Genomic DNA, 18,015 nt, shown 5'->3' on the forward strand with positions numbered 1-18,015 from the left:
AACATTAAAGTATACAGGCTTGACAGGTAAGTGCTGCACCCTATTCAGGATGCAATTACTACCCTGTGACTGATGTTTCTTATGATCCAATAAACCACTTGCTTGAAATTGGCTTATTATAGTCACTTATAAGCAAAACCAAATTCTTGGTTAAAAAAAAATCAACACTGGAGAAGACTTATTTTTACATACCCATTGAATTCCTCTCTAAGTTACAAAGACAACTAACTTAGCTGAAAGACAACTAACTTAGCACGTGAGGCTGTTTCTTGGATGCCTTATGCTAAAACAGATAGGATTAAGATCATCGGTCTGCTTTACAATGTCTGTGCGTTACATGAACATTTATGAATTTTTGTAGCATTTCCTAGYGGTTACAAAAACTTCCATTTATCTCCATATAAAAACCTCAACCAGGTGCCTGTTTAGAATTGGAAATCTCTCACAGAGAAGTTCGTGCTCCCATCACCATCACTGTCCTGGTAACATGCGCTTCGAAATTAYGCACGCTGCAAGCAGGGAGGTAAGCTACACAATTTCAGCACCATCTTATAGCAGTACAGTGTGCTTGTCAGTGGTTACACCAAATAAGGCAAAGAGCTGCAAAACCCCATGCAAACCACTACCAATTAATTGCAATTAACCAAAGCTTGGTACAGCTAGAGAGATGACCATTCCTCTGAGAGTATTAACATGATACAAAGGATAAACATCTTCTCCATTGGCCCTGTATTAATTTAAATTCACTCTTTTCCAGAAAACAAAAGTTGTTAACACTTAATCATCTGATGGAAGCCTTAACATCAGAGAAAAAATATAGAAGATAGCAAATACTTCACACTATCATCATTATATGTCCACAGAACTGTGAAACGTGGTATCTAAATAGCTATAGCTCTGTAACAAGATACAAGATGCACCCAAGATGGAGAATGTTCTCTCATTTGTACCAGTTTTATACTGCTTTAATGACAGGCTTTTCAATGGAAAAACTCATTTGTCATGTACTATGCAAATGAGGCACCAACAGCAGCATCTTTAAAGCAGGAAGTAAAAGCGTTTAAGTGAGCAAAATAAACTTTATAGTGAGATAAGATGATTATCTCACTCATTAGGTGGACCTAATGCATTACCTCTGCTGGGACCTTTGGACTCTGAAACATGCAATGAGGGAAATTATTGAGGGGAAGGGAGGAAAAAAAATAATAAAAAATCATTAAGAACTCAGATCTTTAATTTTTGAGATAAAAATTGTAATATTGAAACATTCCAGTTCTCTCCATATACAACTTGCTATAAGCACTTTATCACCTGCAGATATTTTAGTATTCTCCACATGGATCAAATGTAGCATATTTAGCAACCAATGCTAGAGCACTACATCAAAATTCTATTATTCCATGCAACTGCATTATGCATTAAAATGTCTTGTCACCATCAGATTCTCCCTTTTAAAATGACTACATGCATGCTGGGCAGAATATTTATCAGGAGAAGGCACTTCAGCTTATCTAGGCTTTGGAAAATAAGTTTAATCTTTCTCTTTTTAAAGAAACACTTTTGATCTATACTGTTATTTTTATAGAGCTTAATGGGGTTGCTTAAGCTTAAGATTGCTGGTTTCCCTTGTAAAGGTCAGGGACTCACTGTATGGGTCTCTATTCTATCCTCAAGGTGGACCTGGACTTACATGTGAGCCCAAATTTGTTGCTTACTGAAAGGTTTGTATCCTACCAGGTAAAAGCTTTAGAAGAGCTCTGAAGCCTGACAATGAGAAAATTTTCCCTGACAAACACACTCCCGTGTAATAGGTGGCTACACATAACCTGACCCGCTCAGCGTGAGCCTGCCACTGTACATCCCACAGTGGATGGCAGCAGTGCTCACAGCTGGAAGCCAGACTGATCCAGCGCTGCATGTCCAAAATGTCCCAGGAACAKCCCCGAGGATAATAAAGAGCATGAGGGTGTACCCCATCTTTTACAGCTACTTCTTGTCATATGCCCCTGAGACTGACATAATGCAGTCACTGTAGCTACATTTCTTCCATAGAGTATTTCTCAGGAGAGTTTCAGATACTCACTCGGTTACTGCTCAGGTTATAGGGGGGAGCTAAATCTTGGCGGCTTCCAGAAAGCTGAAATGGTTAAGGCAAGCAGAATTATTTCTTACATAACTTAAACAACAGATAAATATATACCTTTCGACAAAAACAAAGAAGGGTGAAAAGAAACCATCTTGCAGTTTAAGCAGAACTGAAAACCAGGAGACATAAGGTGAATCTTGACTACTGACTGCAAAGGAGCCAGAGTTTGGCAAAAAGTTTTCATTTCTAGTCCACTAAAGCATTTGATTCCAGATTTTGGACAAGAAGGTGTCTCCTTTTTCTTATGTTCGAAACAGGAAAAGGTAATGTCCGTAAGAGGCTGTTACAAAGTTTAATTCATTAAATACTTGTAATTTGCTTTCAAAACTTCTAGGGAAGATGGAAAAATCTTCAACTTGGTATCTAGATGAAAAATATTCAGTGTTCTGAAATAACTGCAAGAGTTCCTTTTGCACTGCTTTTTCAGATGGTCTGGATTGTGCGGATGCTAGTACGCGTCAGGCATACTAGCCTGTGTGATGGAAGTATTAACATTTGCAGGTTTTGCCTCTGCTTAGCTATTTACATGCTCATAAATAGCACAGATAAATAAAAGGATCAAGTAAAAGGAAATTCATTGCTGTACGCTGTGACTCTGGCATTATAGGGACCTGTAAGTGAAAGGCTGGTCTTGCTGCCCTCATTATGCTGTAGATACCAGCATTGAATACTCACCCGATTCACATTGGGAGAGCTCAGGCTCCTCCGGTAGAGTTTTCCTTTTCCCATTAGCTGCTCCTTTACAGCAACTTCCTGCCAACCACACAAAAAGAAAAAAAAAATCCAACTTCAATTATCCCAGGGTAGTTTAGTCTAAAGAGTCTTTTTGCACAGGCTTCTGTCTCAAAAATGTACTATAATTGCACATAACACAGTTAGAGTTAGAAGTCTGAGAATGGACAAGTTTTATTTTGCTGATTGACACAGGCAGGATTTTACAGCTGGTTCTCAATCCATGACATGACTGTAACAGATGCAAAGACTTAGACTCCTTTTCCTAGCTGAGCTCTTATTTTAATCCTTTAAACTAATTACACATGACAGGGAACTTGCTTTCAATACTTAAGAGTGCATTGCACTTCACCATTAATTTATAGTGGGCAGGCACATACTCTGGCTTGTTTTGCATAACTTTCTTTTGTGCTGGCATAATTTAGATCCAGTAGAATAATTTTCAATATGTGTATTTTGCTCACGTGTATTTTCTAGTAAACAGATCAAGTCACAGTTCTTAGGATTAACCCAATCACTGTCTTCTTTATTGACAGAACAGGTTTGGTTTTATCTATGGCAGAATACATGCAAAATGACAAGAGCTCTACCCAAGAGTTAGAAACAAGAACTCAAACCATAATTAGCAAAGTACAGTCTTAAAAACAAATTAAGGAACCACAGCAGACAGTGCATTTGATAGAAAGCTTCCAGTTCCATACATGTCACAGGCAGTTGAATGAGAACATCTCTATAAAGAGATCTGCCTCTGCACATTTGCTTCTTTGGACTTTTGCCACAGGCACACTTTGAAAAGCTGAGGTACGTAGTGAAGTGAAGTGGTCTTTTTGTTTTTCTTTTCTAGGCTACTGTAGGTGCTTATGAGAACATTTCCATTGCCATGCAGTGTTCTCAGTAAGTGTATTCTCTGCTGTTCCACCACAGCCTTAAAAACAGACCTGGCGCAGACGATCCAAGGTAAGAATGTTCTCCACAGCCAGTACGCTCCGTAGATATTTCTCAATATAGGCTTCAGAATCAGCTGAAGCTGCATCTTCAACATTGGCTGCCATTCTGGCAAGGGCTTCCCGCTCTTCAGCTCCCTGTGCATCCTGGCAGAAAGGTAAGAAATGTCATCCTTTTTAAATAAAAGGAAAATCTCACACATTGGTCCTGCAGAGAAAACATTTTTAAAACATGGAAGAGAGATTCAACATTGTTTTTCCTTCAGCGCAAGGGCAAATTCAGATACCTTGTTGGAGATTTCTGAATAYAAGCCTCATTGCACTGAAGAAGCTTATGCAATACACACTGGATGGGTGCTCCTACCCCTACTGAAGTCATCACTCAGGCTGTATGTAGTTATTGTTCTTGCCTTTTGAGAGTCTCTCAGTGAGACATTGCCATTGATTGACCAAAGGACTGCATTCGAATCTTTTGTAATTAAAAAGTACTCAAACACATTTGAGATGTTCTCTCTCCTACGAGGAAAACAAAACGCCAAATAACTTACAACTAAAAAATTGCTTCAGAAACAATTCAGCACAGAGCACTAAATATAGCGAACAAAAGGGAGTCAGGCAGCATTAGCAATCAAGGTTTCAGCTCTTCACGTGTTAATGTTTTTGCAAGCACTTGTAAGTGCAAGTGACAGAGCACTGGTTTGGAAGGAAAGGATTAACATTAAAGGAAAGTATGAACATGCTCAGAAATCAAGAGCTARATCAAGACATTACATAGAAGAAGGCAAAAGTTTTTTTAACTTATTTTCATGTTACCTATATTTCAAATTAGGCACTTCATCTACCCATTTTTCTTTCCCTTTTTCACTTCTCTCCCACAGTTCTTTGAGGACTTAAGCAGACAGATCTTCACTCAACAGAACATATAGTGACACTGATGAGGGAGCATTTAAAGAAATTTGCTTAATCTTTCATAAGAACTATAACTTGCGCTTGAAGCAGCAGGAGGTAACCTGCTCAGAATAAACAAAAAAGATTCTTAGCCCACTTCAGATATTTTGAATTCCTATTTACCTCTGGAATATTTGAGACTATCTCAAAGGTGACACCACAGCCAGGAATTGAACTTCGGTGAGACATTCTTCTGAGAAAACTCTGTGCAAAACCCTGCAGGAAAAAAAAAAGAAAAAAAAGAAAATATTTCTTCCTTTAAGAAAAAAAAAATTAGTGTACTTCAACTGAAGTAAATTGAAGTAAATAGAGTTTACCCAGGAAGACGCTCAAATCCAAAGACTAACCGACAAGTTTGTAGAATAAGATTTTAGCTCAGAGAGAAATCATTTGCTTGTCTTTATTTTACATGAAGAAAAAGGATTAACTTCCTTCATTGCAAGGTGACCGCTTAACTAGCGAACACAGCATTTGCTAGTTCTAGATCTTTTTTATTTTGTAGAGCCCTAGGTGACTTGTCTTGAATATTGACAAGTACAGGCATTAAATTCTTGACCAAAGAGATCGTTATGAAGAATGATTTAAGGGGGCATGGACATTGTTTATGCTGACTTGGCGCCTTGCAGGGTTAAGAACTGGACTGTTGAATTAATGCAGAGATGAGTCATTCAAAGATGCTGCTGAGACAAACACCCAGGAAAGGTTATCGATGAGAATTTTTAGAAAGCCAGCAAGAAAGCTGAAGATTATGTGTGGGGTAATAGTTAGAAAGCATCATTGACTAAATCTGTAGAAAATGGAATTGATGAAGACTTAATACAATTATAATTTTTGGCAGGCTCAATGTATGCGTTGAATAAGCTTTTCCCATTCTACATAATAATAATAATAATAAAAAAAAAAAAAAAAAAAAAAAAACCCCACACTGTCCCCTTTCTCAGAAAAAGCTTTTGCCTAACCAAGGCATCAGGAGCTGCAGTTCTTTTACTTCTAACATTAAAAGCAGTTCAGAGTTGCCTACAGGGTTTCCGGATGTGACCACACCTGTTCTGCTCTTGCCCCACATTTTAACTACAGGTGGGCAAACAGAGCAGCAGTTTTGTCTTCCTGCTTTGCCATCATCACTGCTATGGGAAGCTGTATTCTGATACAGTGCCGAGCAGAGTCTCTGTCTTCCCGTCCTCTTCCTCAACAATAAAATAATTTTCAGGATCTGTTGCTCCAAATGAAATCACAACCTACTTTCCATTTGTCAAACATCCTGCTTTTACCTATACAGGATCATAAGGGAATAAGCCAACTGGAAAATACAAAGAACCAAAAGTGACTAACTGAGGAATTACACAGGGAACCCTTTCTCCAACCATTGCCAGCTTATCCTTAAATATTTGTGTCTCAAGCATGAATGGTTATACTTGGATACACAAATATACATAGAAATAGTTATCAATAATCTAGGAACATACTGTAGGAATAGGAAAACACACAGCTTTCTTCTGATATACAGTTTTTGCAAAACACGAATTCCAAGCTCATGAAAAGTTAACTCTTTCCACTTTTTAGTGATTGGGGATAAGACAATTACTGAGTAGTTAACACAAATAATACTGAAACGCAAAGATAATCTCTCATATTCCATGTTACACATCAGCCTTTAAAGAAAGGCTGCAGCATCATCCAGTATTGAAGATACTGTGAAGATTACTTGTCATCTTGGAGTCTCTCTGCAAGCAGTTAATATATTTCTAGCAGCGTTTTTCACAGATCACAGCCTTCCCTTCTTGAAGCACTGATAAACCTGGGGCAGAGTGAAAATGTGAAGGATTATAAAAGATATACCTGTCTGCCATAAACATTAACACAGATGCGCTTGCGTAACACTAATTGCATTTCTGCAGGATGGCTGAGCTGGACAGTGGCTCTCACAATAAGGTAAACTCTTTCATCTGCTGCTGTTCCTTTACTGAGCTGGATACAGTCATGGACTGTGGAATCCCATGAGGCTTCTGCTTTCACCTGCAAAGGAAAAAAATGTATCCTCTAATAAGCATAATTAGGAGTATAATTAACTGTAATTAATTAAGCATAATTAACAAAAATACATAATACATAAATTCTGAGAACCAGCTTCTCCGGTTCACTCCCTATGAAGAAAAATGTCTGCATTTTAGAAGAGGTCATTAAAAAAAAAATCAGTATTAGTTTGCCAAGTGAAGATGTTGGGATTAAAAATGCCAACTTGCTCAAACTCTGGGAAGATCTCTGAATCCCCAAGATCATAACAAATTTTAAAACATGCAGAACTATAGGACCACTTGGCCTAATTTAATAAAATAAGACAGAGAGCAACAGAGATTGCAATGAAATTCTTCCATTATACTACATGAAAACTATTCATTCAGTATTTAAGAAATAACTTTGCTGAAGCAGTTGTAGCAATACAACAGAAGTCGGAATTTTCCTGAAGGTTAAATATTGCACAAAGTTTATATGGCTTATCTGCAAGTCATAAGAAAAACAGTCCAGTAGCAATCTTTCCAGGCTTTAAAACAAAACAACAAAACCAACAACCAAAAAACCCGAAGATCACCTGGAATAAAGCTCCTCTAAGAACACTAAAAAGAAATAAGTTTCAGGGTAAGAAGTTAAGGGGAAAAAAAAAGTCATAGATATTATTCCAAACCAACAGTAAGAATTAACAAGCCACCAATTAAAACTAAAACTTTCAATTAAAAGAAAAACAACATACAGCAAGATATGTGACATGAACATCTCAGTCTAATAAAGCAGATCGCTCCCCCCTGTAAAACTGTGAGCTATGTTGTAACATGGGGCGTAATGAATACAACTAGCCACAGTTAAAGGCCTTAATCCATAGTTACTGTTAAGATTGTTTGGCTTCCCAGTTGCGCACTTCAATATTCCAATTTGCTTGCGTTTTTTGTCTGTTTAAGTTTAATAAAAACTCAGAATTTCAAGTATTTATAATGTCTGGGTTTAGGTGAAGGAAGACTGCTGAATTCTCCTTTTCTTTTCTTTTTCTTTTTTTTCATGGTTCAATTCCTCAAGAGCTGAGTACATCTCAACAAGAGATGTATCATATAGTTCATAAGCCATCTTTGATATTTGTTCTCAGGAGAACAACTAAAAGACTCGTGAGCTAAATAATCTAGTCTGTGTCTCTGCTTACCTCACTATCATGATGCTTTACAATCTGCAGTTCAAAGAATTCCTCCTCCTCTTCTGCAACAAGAGTAGCATCCCACCCACCTGCTTCTGGGTCGTCGAGATTATCTTGGGAACTGAAGTCATCAGCTAGAAACAAAGGTGGATGWAGAAGGTTAAGAGACAAAAAGCAATTACTTTTGTAAAGAACATCTGAGAAGTCATTAATTCACATTTTCATCACCAACTGCCAGCTCGGATACTGCAGTCTACTTACATAAGAAAAGTTCCTGCTTTTAATTATACAGTTTTATACAGAAAGTGAGCACACACGTTTCGGTATACTGAGACTGAAGCGTGCCTTATAAAATCCTCTGTTCTGTGGAACTTACAATTGTGTTTGAAGCAGGTGCCAAGTTAGTTACAACCAACTGTGTAGGATATTGAAGACAGAGGTAAGATCCTATGGGGAGAAAAGAAGAGGCTACAGGGAGAGAAGAACCTTACTCACTTGTGAACATCTCCTCCTTGCCCACAGGTATATTATCAGCACTACTGCTCAATCATACCAARTACATTACTAATACCAAGTTTAGTATTAGTTTATCTCTTTTCCTTTTTTTCCTTTTTTAAAAAAAGATAAGCTGCAGGTTGAACAAATAAAAATACAGTATTTTTAGATTGTGATGAAACAAATCCTTAATCTGGTCTTTGAGAAGAAGCTCAACCTGTTCTGGCTTGAGTCTCTCACTATTAATTATTATTAACTAGCTCCTCTCTGAAGCCATTTCATGTATCTCAAAAAGCACATTGTTATATAAGCTGTAAATGAAATCATAGCAAAGGTGTTAATGTGACAGGCAAAATTCCACCKTCACATTCTTACCTGATGCTTCTAATTCAAGTTTTAGCCCTCTTTCAACAACGTAAGAAGGATTTGTTCAGCTGATTAGCCACTGCTGGCCCCCTGGATTTAATTTAGGGTTGCCAATTTCTTGGTTATTGTTTCTCATCTTTGATAAAAGAGTCTGCTAAATATGTTGTTCAGATTGGACCATGTGTTTGGATGTATTAAAACAAACACTGTTTAAGGAAAGCCAGAACACTCTGCAAACTCTCAAATCACTCTGCAAAATCAGTTTGAGCTTATCATGCCACATTTTTGTGATACACAGACATTACTAGCAGTCACTTCACATTTTCTTCTTAGTCATTAATAAAGATACTATATAGCATCAGTGCTATATCCTTGTGAGACCCCAGAAGAAGCAGTCYCAATGATTATTTTTCATTTACACTGGCTTTTGTCATTCAGCCCCTCAGGTTTACTCCTTCTACTATTTCTCTTATTAAATATCTGCACAATACAGGGATTATTAAAGTATAMAGTTAATTCCATACATAATGCTCTGCATTTTGAAACACTAAACAATATGTCTCGATGAAATAAGCACAGTCTTAAACTAACCTACCTGTCATTCCAGGCATTTCTTCATCTTACTAGCTCGCTCGTGCTACAATACTGGTTATACAAAGTTTGTTTCAAAGCACTCTGCCCTTTTAAAAACCACTTACCATTCAAGTCAAGGAAAATAACAGGAATGTGAGTTTCCATACCAGGTACTGGAGTCCTAAAACGTAAAATGGGGACAATAGTGGCATTTAAACTAACACAGATTTACTCAGCACACGTACCTGATGGTACAAGTCCACAGTATATTACATTCAGTACAGCTGCAATTGTAGGTCAGGCCAATGATAACCTTGGCGAACAGCTTTATTTTAATTTACTGTTGCAGATTCAGAGAGAGTCAACTAAATTGGTACTTCTTTTATACCAGCTCTCTTACAATTATTATTTTCTTTGACCTCTGCTTTCAGAAATGCTCTTTTCCCTCTAAAATGCTAATAGCAAAATTAAGTTTATTTATTCTGACATGCACATTTATTAAACACAAAACTCTCTGCATTAGTGATGTCAGTGAGGACGAGCATTTAGAGTCAGAAAATCCAGCACTAAAGTTTTAAACCAACACTGATGCTGCCACACTACACATTTGTTACTATTTCTTGTTAAACACACACATTTAACAATCAAAACAGCCATATAACGTATATCTTTCATAATGTGGATAAAGTAGTAACACTTTTTTTGTTGTTGTTGTTTTTAAAATTAATATTCTGTGGTCTTGCACTTTTAAGCCTCACAACATTAATGATGTACTAAAAATCTAGTATGAAGCACGAAAAACATTCTTAAACAAACCTTGATGTAACCTTAACTGTAGAAAGGCTGTAGAAATCTCATCAACCATCAACATGGACCGACTGAATTTTATGGTGAACAAGAGCAGGCTGGAGTCTTATGTAATGTATAAGGTGCTTGAATCATTTTGAACACTTTCTTTGGGGCAAAAACGTTTAAAACAGAATCTTCCTTAAGTAAGCTTCTTACATGAGCACTGTTTTCAAAGCTCCTCAAATACTTTAATGTGAAAGTTGACTTAAGTATCACTAACAAAGTATTTGCCATTTCTATGTTTCAGAAGTACTAGTTTTAAACAAGCCTCAGCTTGAAATTCCACGATATTCAATTCCATCAATAAATATTGTTAGAGGCTTGTTCAGAAAAAAAATTCAGAAAGTTGAGAGCAACTGAAGACAAGAGGTTAGAAGCAAAGCAGCCTTGCTTCCTTATCTGCAGTTGTTACTCACAGCTGCTACAGTACGGTAATCTCAGTTTAGCATAATTTACTATTTTTAATGTTTAGAAAATTACATGCAACACTTGCTGACTAAACAGACTTTGTGCTTAAACCAGGAGCACAACAAAATGCTCCTGTAGATGCAGTTTTATTATGACGGAGCAGCCTTTTAAGTGAATGAACTAGGTAATTAACATATTAGCTAATTTTTTAAAATGGTAAGTGCAGCGGTAATAAATATTGATTCCGTTTCTTTAGAAGGTCATAATTATACTCTGATCAATAATAGTATAGTTTACTAAATAGCATTTCTGGATTTCAAATACACAACCTAATAAAATAATTTAAGCAAGAGCACTAATTTTAACAACTTTGCTCATACAGCATATGGAGTCCAGGTTAGGGAAAGTAAAAAATGTCAAGAATTCAAGCCAGGAACAGGCCATGCATCATTTTTACATTCATTCTGGTACATGGCAATGTATGTCCATACCACTCTGCTGGAGCTCCAGGGATCCCACTGCCAGCAGAAGGAACCATTACAGCATTTCTTTCTTCAGTAAGGGTTAGCCTCATCTCTAAAAGCTGTGCCTCCCGATCTGCATCGTCTTCTGTTTTATCTGGAGAGGTAGGATGCCAGTCAGGACAACAGAGATCGTTTCCTATTCAGTGTCTTTATCATGTGTTTATGATAAACCACTGTAACAGAATAAACCCTGCTCTGCTCAGGTATGTATTTAGCACACACAGAACACAAACTCAGCGTTCAGGAATGACAGTTTTACATGGGCCTGTACCTCCAGTACACAAATTACTAGTGAGTTCAAAGATTCAACCCTCCATTAACCTACTGTCTAAAATTTTACAATATAATAAGAGAAAGAGAGTGTGTGCGCATGTGTGTCTCAACCTATTACTGTCATTACCCGTAATAATAATTTGCTTACCAGATTTCCCAACAAGTTTTTGCAATTGCTGATCAAGATATTCCTGGCGCTTTGTTAAGGCACACAGCCATTTCCGACGCAGCCTCTCCAAATCCCTGTCCTGCAAAGAGGAAAGGAGTCATGCTAAATACCGGCCCAGGAAAGCCAATGTTTACTGTTTGTCGCTTAYACATTTCTTCAATCCTGCTGCTCACACTGCATCCAACGAACATCATATAAGAAAGATAGAAAACACCTCGAACAAATCACTTAGCTCTTATCCATTATTTCCTTTTTTACAAGACAATATACACAGAATCACAGAATAGCTGAGTTTGGAAGGGACCTCCGCAGATCGTCTAGTCCAAGCCCCACTGCTCAGGCAGGGTCAACTACAGAAACTTGCTCAGGGCTTGAGTATCTCCAAGGATGGAAAATCCACAACCTTTCTGGGAAACCAATTCCAGTTTCTGACTGCTCTCACAGTTCAAAAGGGAAAAAAAAATCTTATTTTTAAGTGAATTTCCCATATTTCATTTTTTGCTTACTTTTTCTTGTCTCTTCATTGGATACCACTGAGAAAAGTCTAACTCAGTCTTCTTTATTCTCTCCCATTTATACACACTGAGAAGGCTCAGTAAAGACCTCATCAAAGCTGAGCAATTCCAGTTCTCTCAGCTTTTCCTTGTACGTTCAATGCTCCGATCCCTTAACTTTTCACATTTCTCTTAATATACTTTTTGCTTGCCGGCCTGAGATGTGTCTTTTTCTCTAGCTGTTATTTTGTACTGCCCAGTACTCAAAGAAGCAAATTTCACTTTATAAATCTTCTTTGCCCTAGTCTAGGACTCACTAAACTCTAACGTGGGAAAGTTAGAGATCCTAGTCAGTATTCTCGACTCACCATTCATGCTCGGTGTTTACCACCCTCATATTAGGAATCCATCCCTGCGCAGCATTGTGCCACTGTTCCTAGTTACGGCATTTGCACCCCAATCTTTCTGAGTATTTTTTCTGAAGTGCTAATGTCCTTCAAAAACCCCCTCAGTATGCTTAAGAACATTCAGCTTGTTTGTCTCAGATGTGGAGATGCTCAGAAATGATGAAGGATACTCCACATGCAGCATGTTGGGTGCCACAAAGATGAGCTATCAGCTCTGGGATGCCTTCAGGCAAGCCTCTTCTATGGCAAGAGCAGTTCAGATTCATTCCACATCAAACTAAAACAAATACATTGTCAAGAAAAATGGGTGGATGCAAGACTATAAACTACATTTGTATTACTCACCTGGAGATCCCTAAAAGTATGTTGCAATTTGTCAGAGAGTATTAAACCTAAATCTCTTGTTGCTCACATTATACAAATTGGGATCTACAACAATGACGATAATGTGCTTTTGTTAAAGTTATTCACAAGCAGATGAAAATGTCTCATAGATATTGTGTCTCATCACTTCTCCTGTAAGGCTCAAATAACTGTGACATAATATACATACATAGCACATTCATAAGATGAAATAGCATGAAGAATTTGATTGCATCTTCAATGTCGCCATGCTTATTCTTGCTCTTAACATAGAAAATCTTAACCTACTCATAGTTTGCTGAGAAGGGAGAACTCTTCCCCCAAAATGCAGAAAAGGAGAAGCAATTGGATTTTGTTTTGGAAATATACACTAAGGCATCTTGCTCTTTGCCCGCCTCCTCTTGACCCCACCATATGGCTTTGTAGCATAATAATTTATGTAGTTCTCAGGCTTTTATTTCTTTGGAGAGAAATCTGTCCATGTATCCAATCAGTGCAGTCAAGATAAAAATGCTAATCCTCCTCTAATACATTTTTATGCCAAAATATCTGCATTTCTAGTAAAAGAGAACTGAAAATCTTTACCTGATAACTGTCCATGTCATCCTCTTCTTCCTAGGCCAAAACACACAAAGCCATGTCATTAAATTTTTTTTGATAGCAGGAAACACACAGAATGCAAAAAGTACAACTATTTTAAGCAACATTTCAATAAAAGTCCAAATTTAGCAATGGTAAGACCACAGAATTAAAACAGTGACTCTTATCCCTGCTACCAGGTTTTCCTTTTTGAACTGGTCTGGGAGGGTACCAAAGATTAACTGCTATCAGCTGGTCCAAACATGTAAACTAAAAAAATCCAACTACTGCAATGGAAAAATAATCCCTCCAAACAACAGAACTAATACTACTAGAATTCTTTTCAATTGGAAGAAAGTGAGATATTTAATTTGCCCTGGGAAAGAAATGGCAGTTACAGTGAAACAGCTTGGAACCTGTTGAGCTTGGACAGTAAAGAAACATCTACTGTTTTACCTGTAAAAGTTAAGCAGGAATACTACAGCAGGCACTGAAAATCAAAGTCTGCCATAAGGGATTGCAGGTAAGYTTGCCTTAGCATTTAGAGAAGAAAAATTGTAAACACCTAAGCCAACTGTTAGACGGTTCGAATAACAGTGCCTGCCCCACCACCAGTCACAACGTAGACYTTAGACATTTTGATTTCCGTTATTGTCTGATGGGAGACACCACCTTTCGTTCCTGACATGCATCACAGGCTTAGCCATTTGCAATGACAGTAAGCTGGACTGTCACTCTGCACAGTGAACAAAAAAGCAGGCTCCAGTCCTMACTGGGTTATTACTCACCTATTTAAGTAATAACAAGCCACTAGAGTTTACTTCAGTACCTTAGTAATGAAAGCAAAAATCTAGCTAAGTTAGAACTAAAAAGCTATACAGAAGAGGCATTTTCTTAGTTCAAGGCTTTAAAATATCTTTCACAGTCCATAGATACCRTTTCACTTGAGACAGAGATATGCAAATATGGAGATTAAAAATCCAGATGTTCAAGTCCAAGGGTTAACGTAAGCAGCACTAATGAAACTTCGTTTTCAACAGTTCTTTCCCCCGTGAGTTATCAGCTTCAGGGACAGCTCACTAGTCTCTCTCTCTCAAGGGGAGCTTAAGTACAGTCTTTTTTCTTGAAAGAACTTAATACTTTGTGGATTGTCAGCTCCACCAGATATAGTTGAAACTCGTCAACAGATCAGAAATTATCTGGGGAAGAAAAAGCATGAGACAGCCTGGATGCTCACCTGGGACTTGTTTCCTTAGAAAACGGGCAAAAACGGGGCGTTTAACAGCCACAGCTTTCAAGAAACTTTTCAAGAAACGAATCCATCATCTCAGGACAAGAGAGTCTTAAGAAATCTGCTCAGCTGAGGAGAGTAAAAGGGTGTACTTGCTCTAGGGGCTGGTGGGTATCGGGAACTGCTGTGAGGGAAGGGGAGTTTGGAAGCATGCAAGCAGAGCCACGAGCATAAGCAGAATGGGGAAATAAACGGCACAGTCTGCCTGGGACACCGTGGAGAAGTGGGATTTCTCTAATGACGGMAGAAAGTGTCCCTTTTATGCCCTGACACACAGGGAATAAGGGATTGCTGAGGTTAGGAGATAACTCCAGCCCAACCACTTCAGCCCTCACAAATGCAAAACTGATACTGATTAAGCAAAAAGGGGAACAGAGACACACTGAAGCAATGGGGGAGAGAGATTATGGAAAGCTGGGAGATAGCCTCAAAACCGACAGRCGTGTAGTCGCCCTTGTCTCAAGCAAGGCAGCTAATCAAGCAAGTCCAAGAAAAGGCTGTTCTGCTGCACTGGATTTTGACTTGCTAACTCACAGGAATGACTCTACTTTTCATTTAGCTGCTGGGTGAAAAGYAAACTGCACTAAAGTAAGATTACCATCTTAAGACAACCTCCTGAAATAGGGAAACGGAGGCAACATGCCCTCACCATAAATCATCAGATAACCACCAGCTGAAGCACACTCCCTAAACATAGATCAAGATACTTGCACTTTAAGGTGAGATTCAATGCTTCTGACGCCATCAAAACAATTGGCCCATATCATTCTAATGTTTCTAATGCCACAATATTAAAATATACGTTCACTGAGTCATTTTGAAAATTGCTGCCATATCCAATACTTGAAGTAAAATCTACTAGACAAACTCCTAATGAATTTCCAGATTTTTTTTTTTCAGAATGAGGTGGTCTTACAAATATTATATTTGTCATGGAAAAATGATTTTTGATCAAGAGAAAGTTCTTACACAACACTTCCTGGAAGAGAGAGTTTTGTATTTACACAACCTTGGATAACCTCTAAAACCACTGTCAAAGCAGTTCTGATGTTTTTTTTCATTGCTTTATGCATTTATAGAGCACATAAAAAAAACAAACTTAGAACGCTGTTGTTTTTACAAGTTGTGGAAACAGCCGTAGCTGAGAAGAAACACAGTTGCGAGAAGAAACCGTCAGGCTCTTACCTGATAATTTTCATGTATTTTTTGTGGCTTAACATGCTTTATTTGAACACACCCAATTCCAATGGATAATATGGATTCCTCCATTAGTGGCAAGGTCCCGGACTCCTGTACAGATCTCACTTCAACTTGAACTCGTCGAGACTGCCCCTGAACAAGGGAACAATTAGAAGCATTAAAAAAAAAAAATCCAACCAACCAACAAGTATAAAATTCTCAAACCTTAATGACAGAGAGACCTCTACTGGCTGTCATTTGCAAGCAACATATTTTTAGCTGCTYGGAAGAATAAATGGCAAGGACTGCAATCTTGGCCACAATGACAAAGCGTTCAAGAGATACCACTTCTGCTGCAAGGATTTATGTCCACAAAATGTTCAACTTTGAGCAAGTCTCCAACAAAAAGCTTACTTTTTATTGAGGATTTTCATAACATATAGTTTTTTTTTTTAATACTTTTGAAAGTTGGGAACAGGATCTCTTCCTCATCCAYAAGAGAGGAGAAGAAAGTCTAATGTGCTGAATTAGACTTCACCTGAAGTGAACTTGATGCTGGTTCTGGTCTCCCTGGTGGAAAATTCTTACCCATTGATGCTCTCAATGCAGCAAAGCACTTGTCTTCCTTAGCCATAAGGGTAGGAAAAAAACCCACAGGAATTGGGGAGTTCAGAACTGCAGCCTCTTTATCTAACTTTTACTGCTTCATAGTGGTCTGTGAGCAATAGCTTATCATTTAGAAGTGTTAGCTACTCTGTCAAGCATTAACAATCCAAAGAACAAGGGAGCAGTTGGCCAAAAGGATAAAAAACAAAACAAAACCCAAAAAGGATTGGGGAACAGAATGTAGCAAAAAGATACAGATAAGCCTTTCATCACCTTCACACACAGCAGTTTCATGCCATCCACCCCTTCTCTGCCAGTTCTATTCAAGACCGTATTTCATATCTAAGCTTGACAGTGCCATGGACACCATCGCTCTGCCATACCAAACAGAAACTTCCCAGCTTCCTGAAGTGTCTTTTCACAGCCGAACTCCTGTACCTGCCACCTTACCTGTCTGAGCTGAAAGATGCCTCCAGTGCTTACGTCCTTGGCAGGAGTCACCTCAACTGGGCAGTATTCCCCGTTCTCATTCAGCTCTAGAATTTGAACCCAGAGCTCCACTTTCCGGGTTACTTCACTCCACCTGCAAAAACGCCAGGAACTGTCACGTATGTTTTTCTTGTCTTAAAACAAAACAAAAGAAACACCCCATGAAACCATGGCAGACTGGAAACATGAAGGGACACTTCTGTAAATGTCACTTTTATCCGGATGGAGTTACTAGTTGTCCAGTACTATAATTTTACTGACATTTTTTTAGTCAAACATCAGAAATAAGCCTTTTCTCGATTCCAACACCAAATCCAATTCCACTAGATTCTAATGTGTATACTCTGGTCTCAAAGACTGCCACAAAAGCCCTGGGTTGTCAGTGCCATCAGAGCCACACAGAAGGCAGCAGAATGAAATATGCCATCATCTTGAAAGCTCTCACGATTCAGGGCACCTTTTTGAATCTCATCACACTACTGTCTTCTCTCAAATTCTTCCAAGACCTTAAATAAGAAATGGCCATTTTTGAAATAGTTCAAAATTAAAAAGGAAGGAGGTACTTGTTAACCAGCTACCAAACCTAACTTACTATTTTATAACATTCCTTCAATCTTCTCTTTGTCATACTTTTTTGGTTCTATTTTATTTTTTTTTTTAACTTCCCCATAAATGGGTTAATATTTAATTCGTTCAACATAAGCACAGGTTGGAACTGGAAAGACAAATAACTATCAGTAAATGAAAGCRTAGAACTGTCTTCTAATAGGAGAAAGCAAAAGAACTTACTGCTTTAAAAATGGAACTAAGCTTACAYTGGGAGTAACAAATGGCTGTCAGCAAAAAATGAAGATCCTGCAGTCTGAATTACCATATTGTTGCATATTTACTCCATTTGAAATAATTAGCAAAACACTTCTTCCAATGGAAATATCACAGTCATAGCACTTTATGGCCTAGAATGAATTGGAGTGTGAYCTCAAATACATCAGCCTACAA

The 18,015-nt window shown here is 38.0% G+C and overlaps 1 protein-coding gene across 4 annotated transcripts in view; it reads right to left on the reverse strand.

The window, feature by feature from the left end:
- The window catches only part of KIF13B (kinesin family member 13B), a 125,858-nt gene that overhangs the window by 21,567 nt on the left and 86,276 nt on the right, over positions 1-18,015 (reverse strand). For 3 of the 4 annotated variants that reach the window (XM_085305662.1, XM_085305661.1, XM_085305664.1), the window contains exons 24-35: positions 16,978-17,110; positions 15,928-16,074; positions 13,458-13,487; positions 11,588-11,687; positions 11,134-11,260; positions 9,511-9,566; positions 7,961-8,085; positions 6,610-6,786; positions 4,894-4,986; positions 3,817-3,969; positions 2,822-2,899; positions 2,084-2,137 (exon numbers count right to left, since the gene is read on the reverse strand). In XM_085305662.1, the coding sequence (XP_085161788.1) occupies positions 2,084-2,137; positions 2,822-2,899; positions 3,817-3,969; positions 4,894-4,986; positions 6,610-6,786; positions 7,961-8,085; positions 9,511-9,566; positions 11,134-11,260; positions 11,588-11,687; positions 13,458-13,487; positions 15,928-16,074; positions 16,978-17,110 (1,273 nt within the window). The remainder of the gene's footprint in view (positions 1-2,083; positions 2,138-2,821; positions 2,900-3,816; positions 3,970-4,893; positions 4,987-6,609; positions 6,787-7,960; positions 8,086-9,510; positions 9,567-11,133; positions 11,261-11,587; positions 11,688-13,457; positions 13,488-15,927; positions 16,075-16,977; positions 17,111-18,015) is intronic. The other variant, XM_085305663.1, reaches the window with a different exon arrangement.

The sequence above is a fragment of the Rhea americana genome, unplaced genomic scaffold (genome assembly GCF_003343005.1).
Source record: "Rhea americana isolate MKP2758 unplaced genomic scaffold, rheAme1 scaffold_225, whole genome shotgun sequence".
Taxonomy (NCBI): domain Eukaryota; kingdom Metazoa; phylum Chordata; class Aves; order Rheiformes; family Rheidae; genus Rhea; species Rhea americana.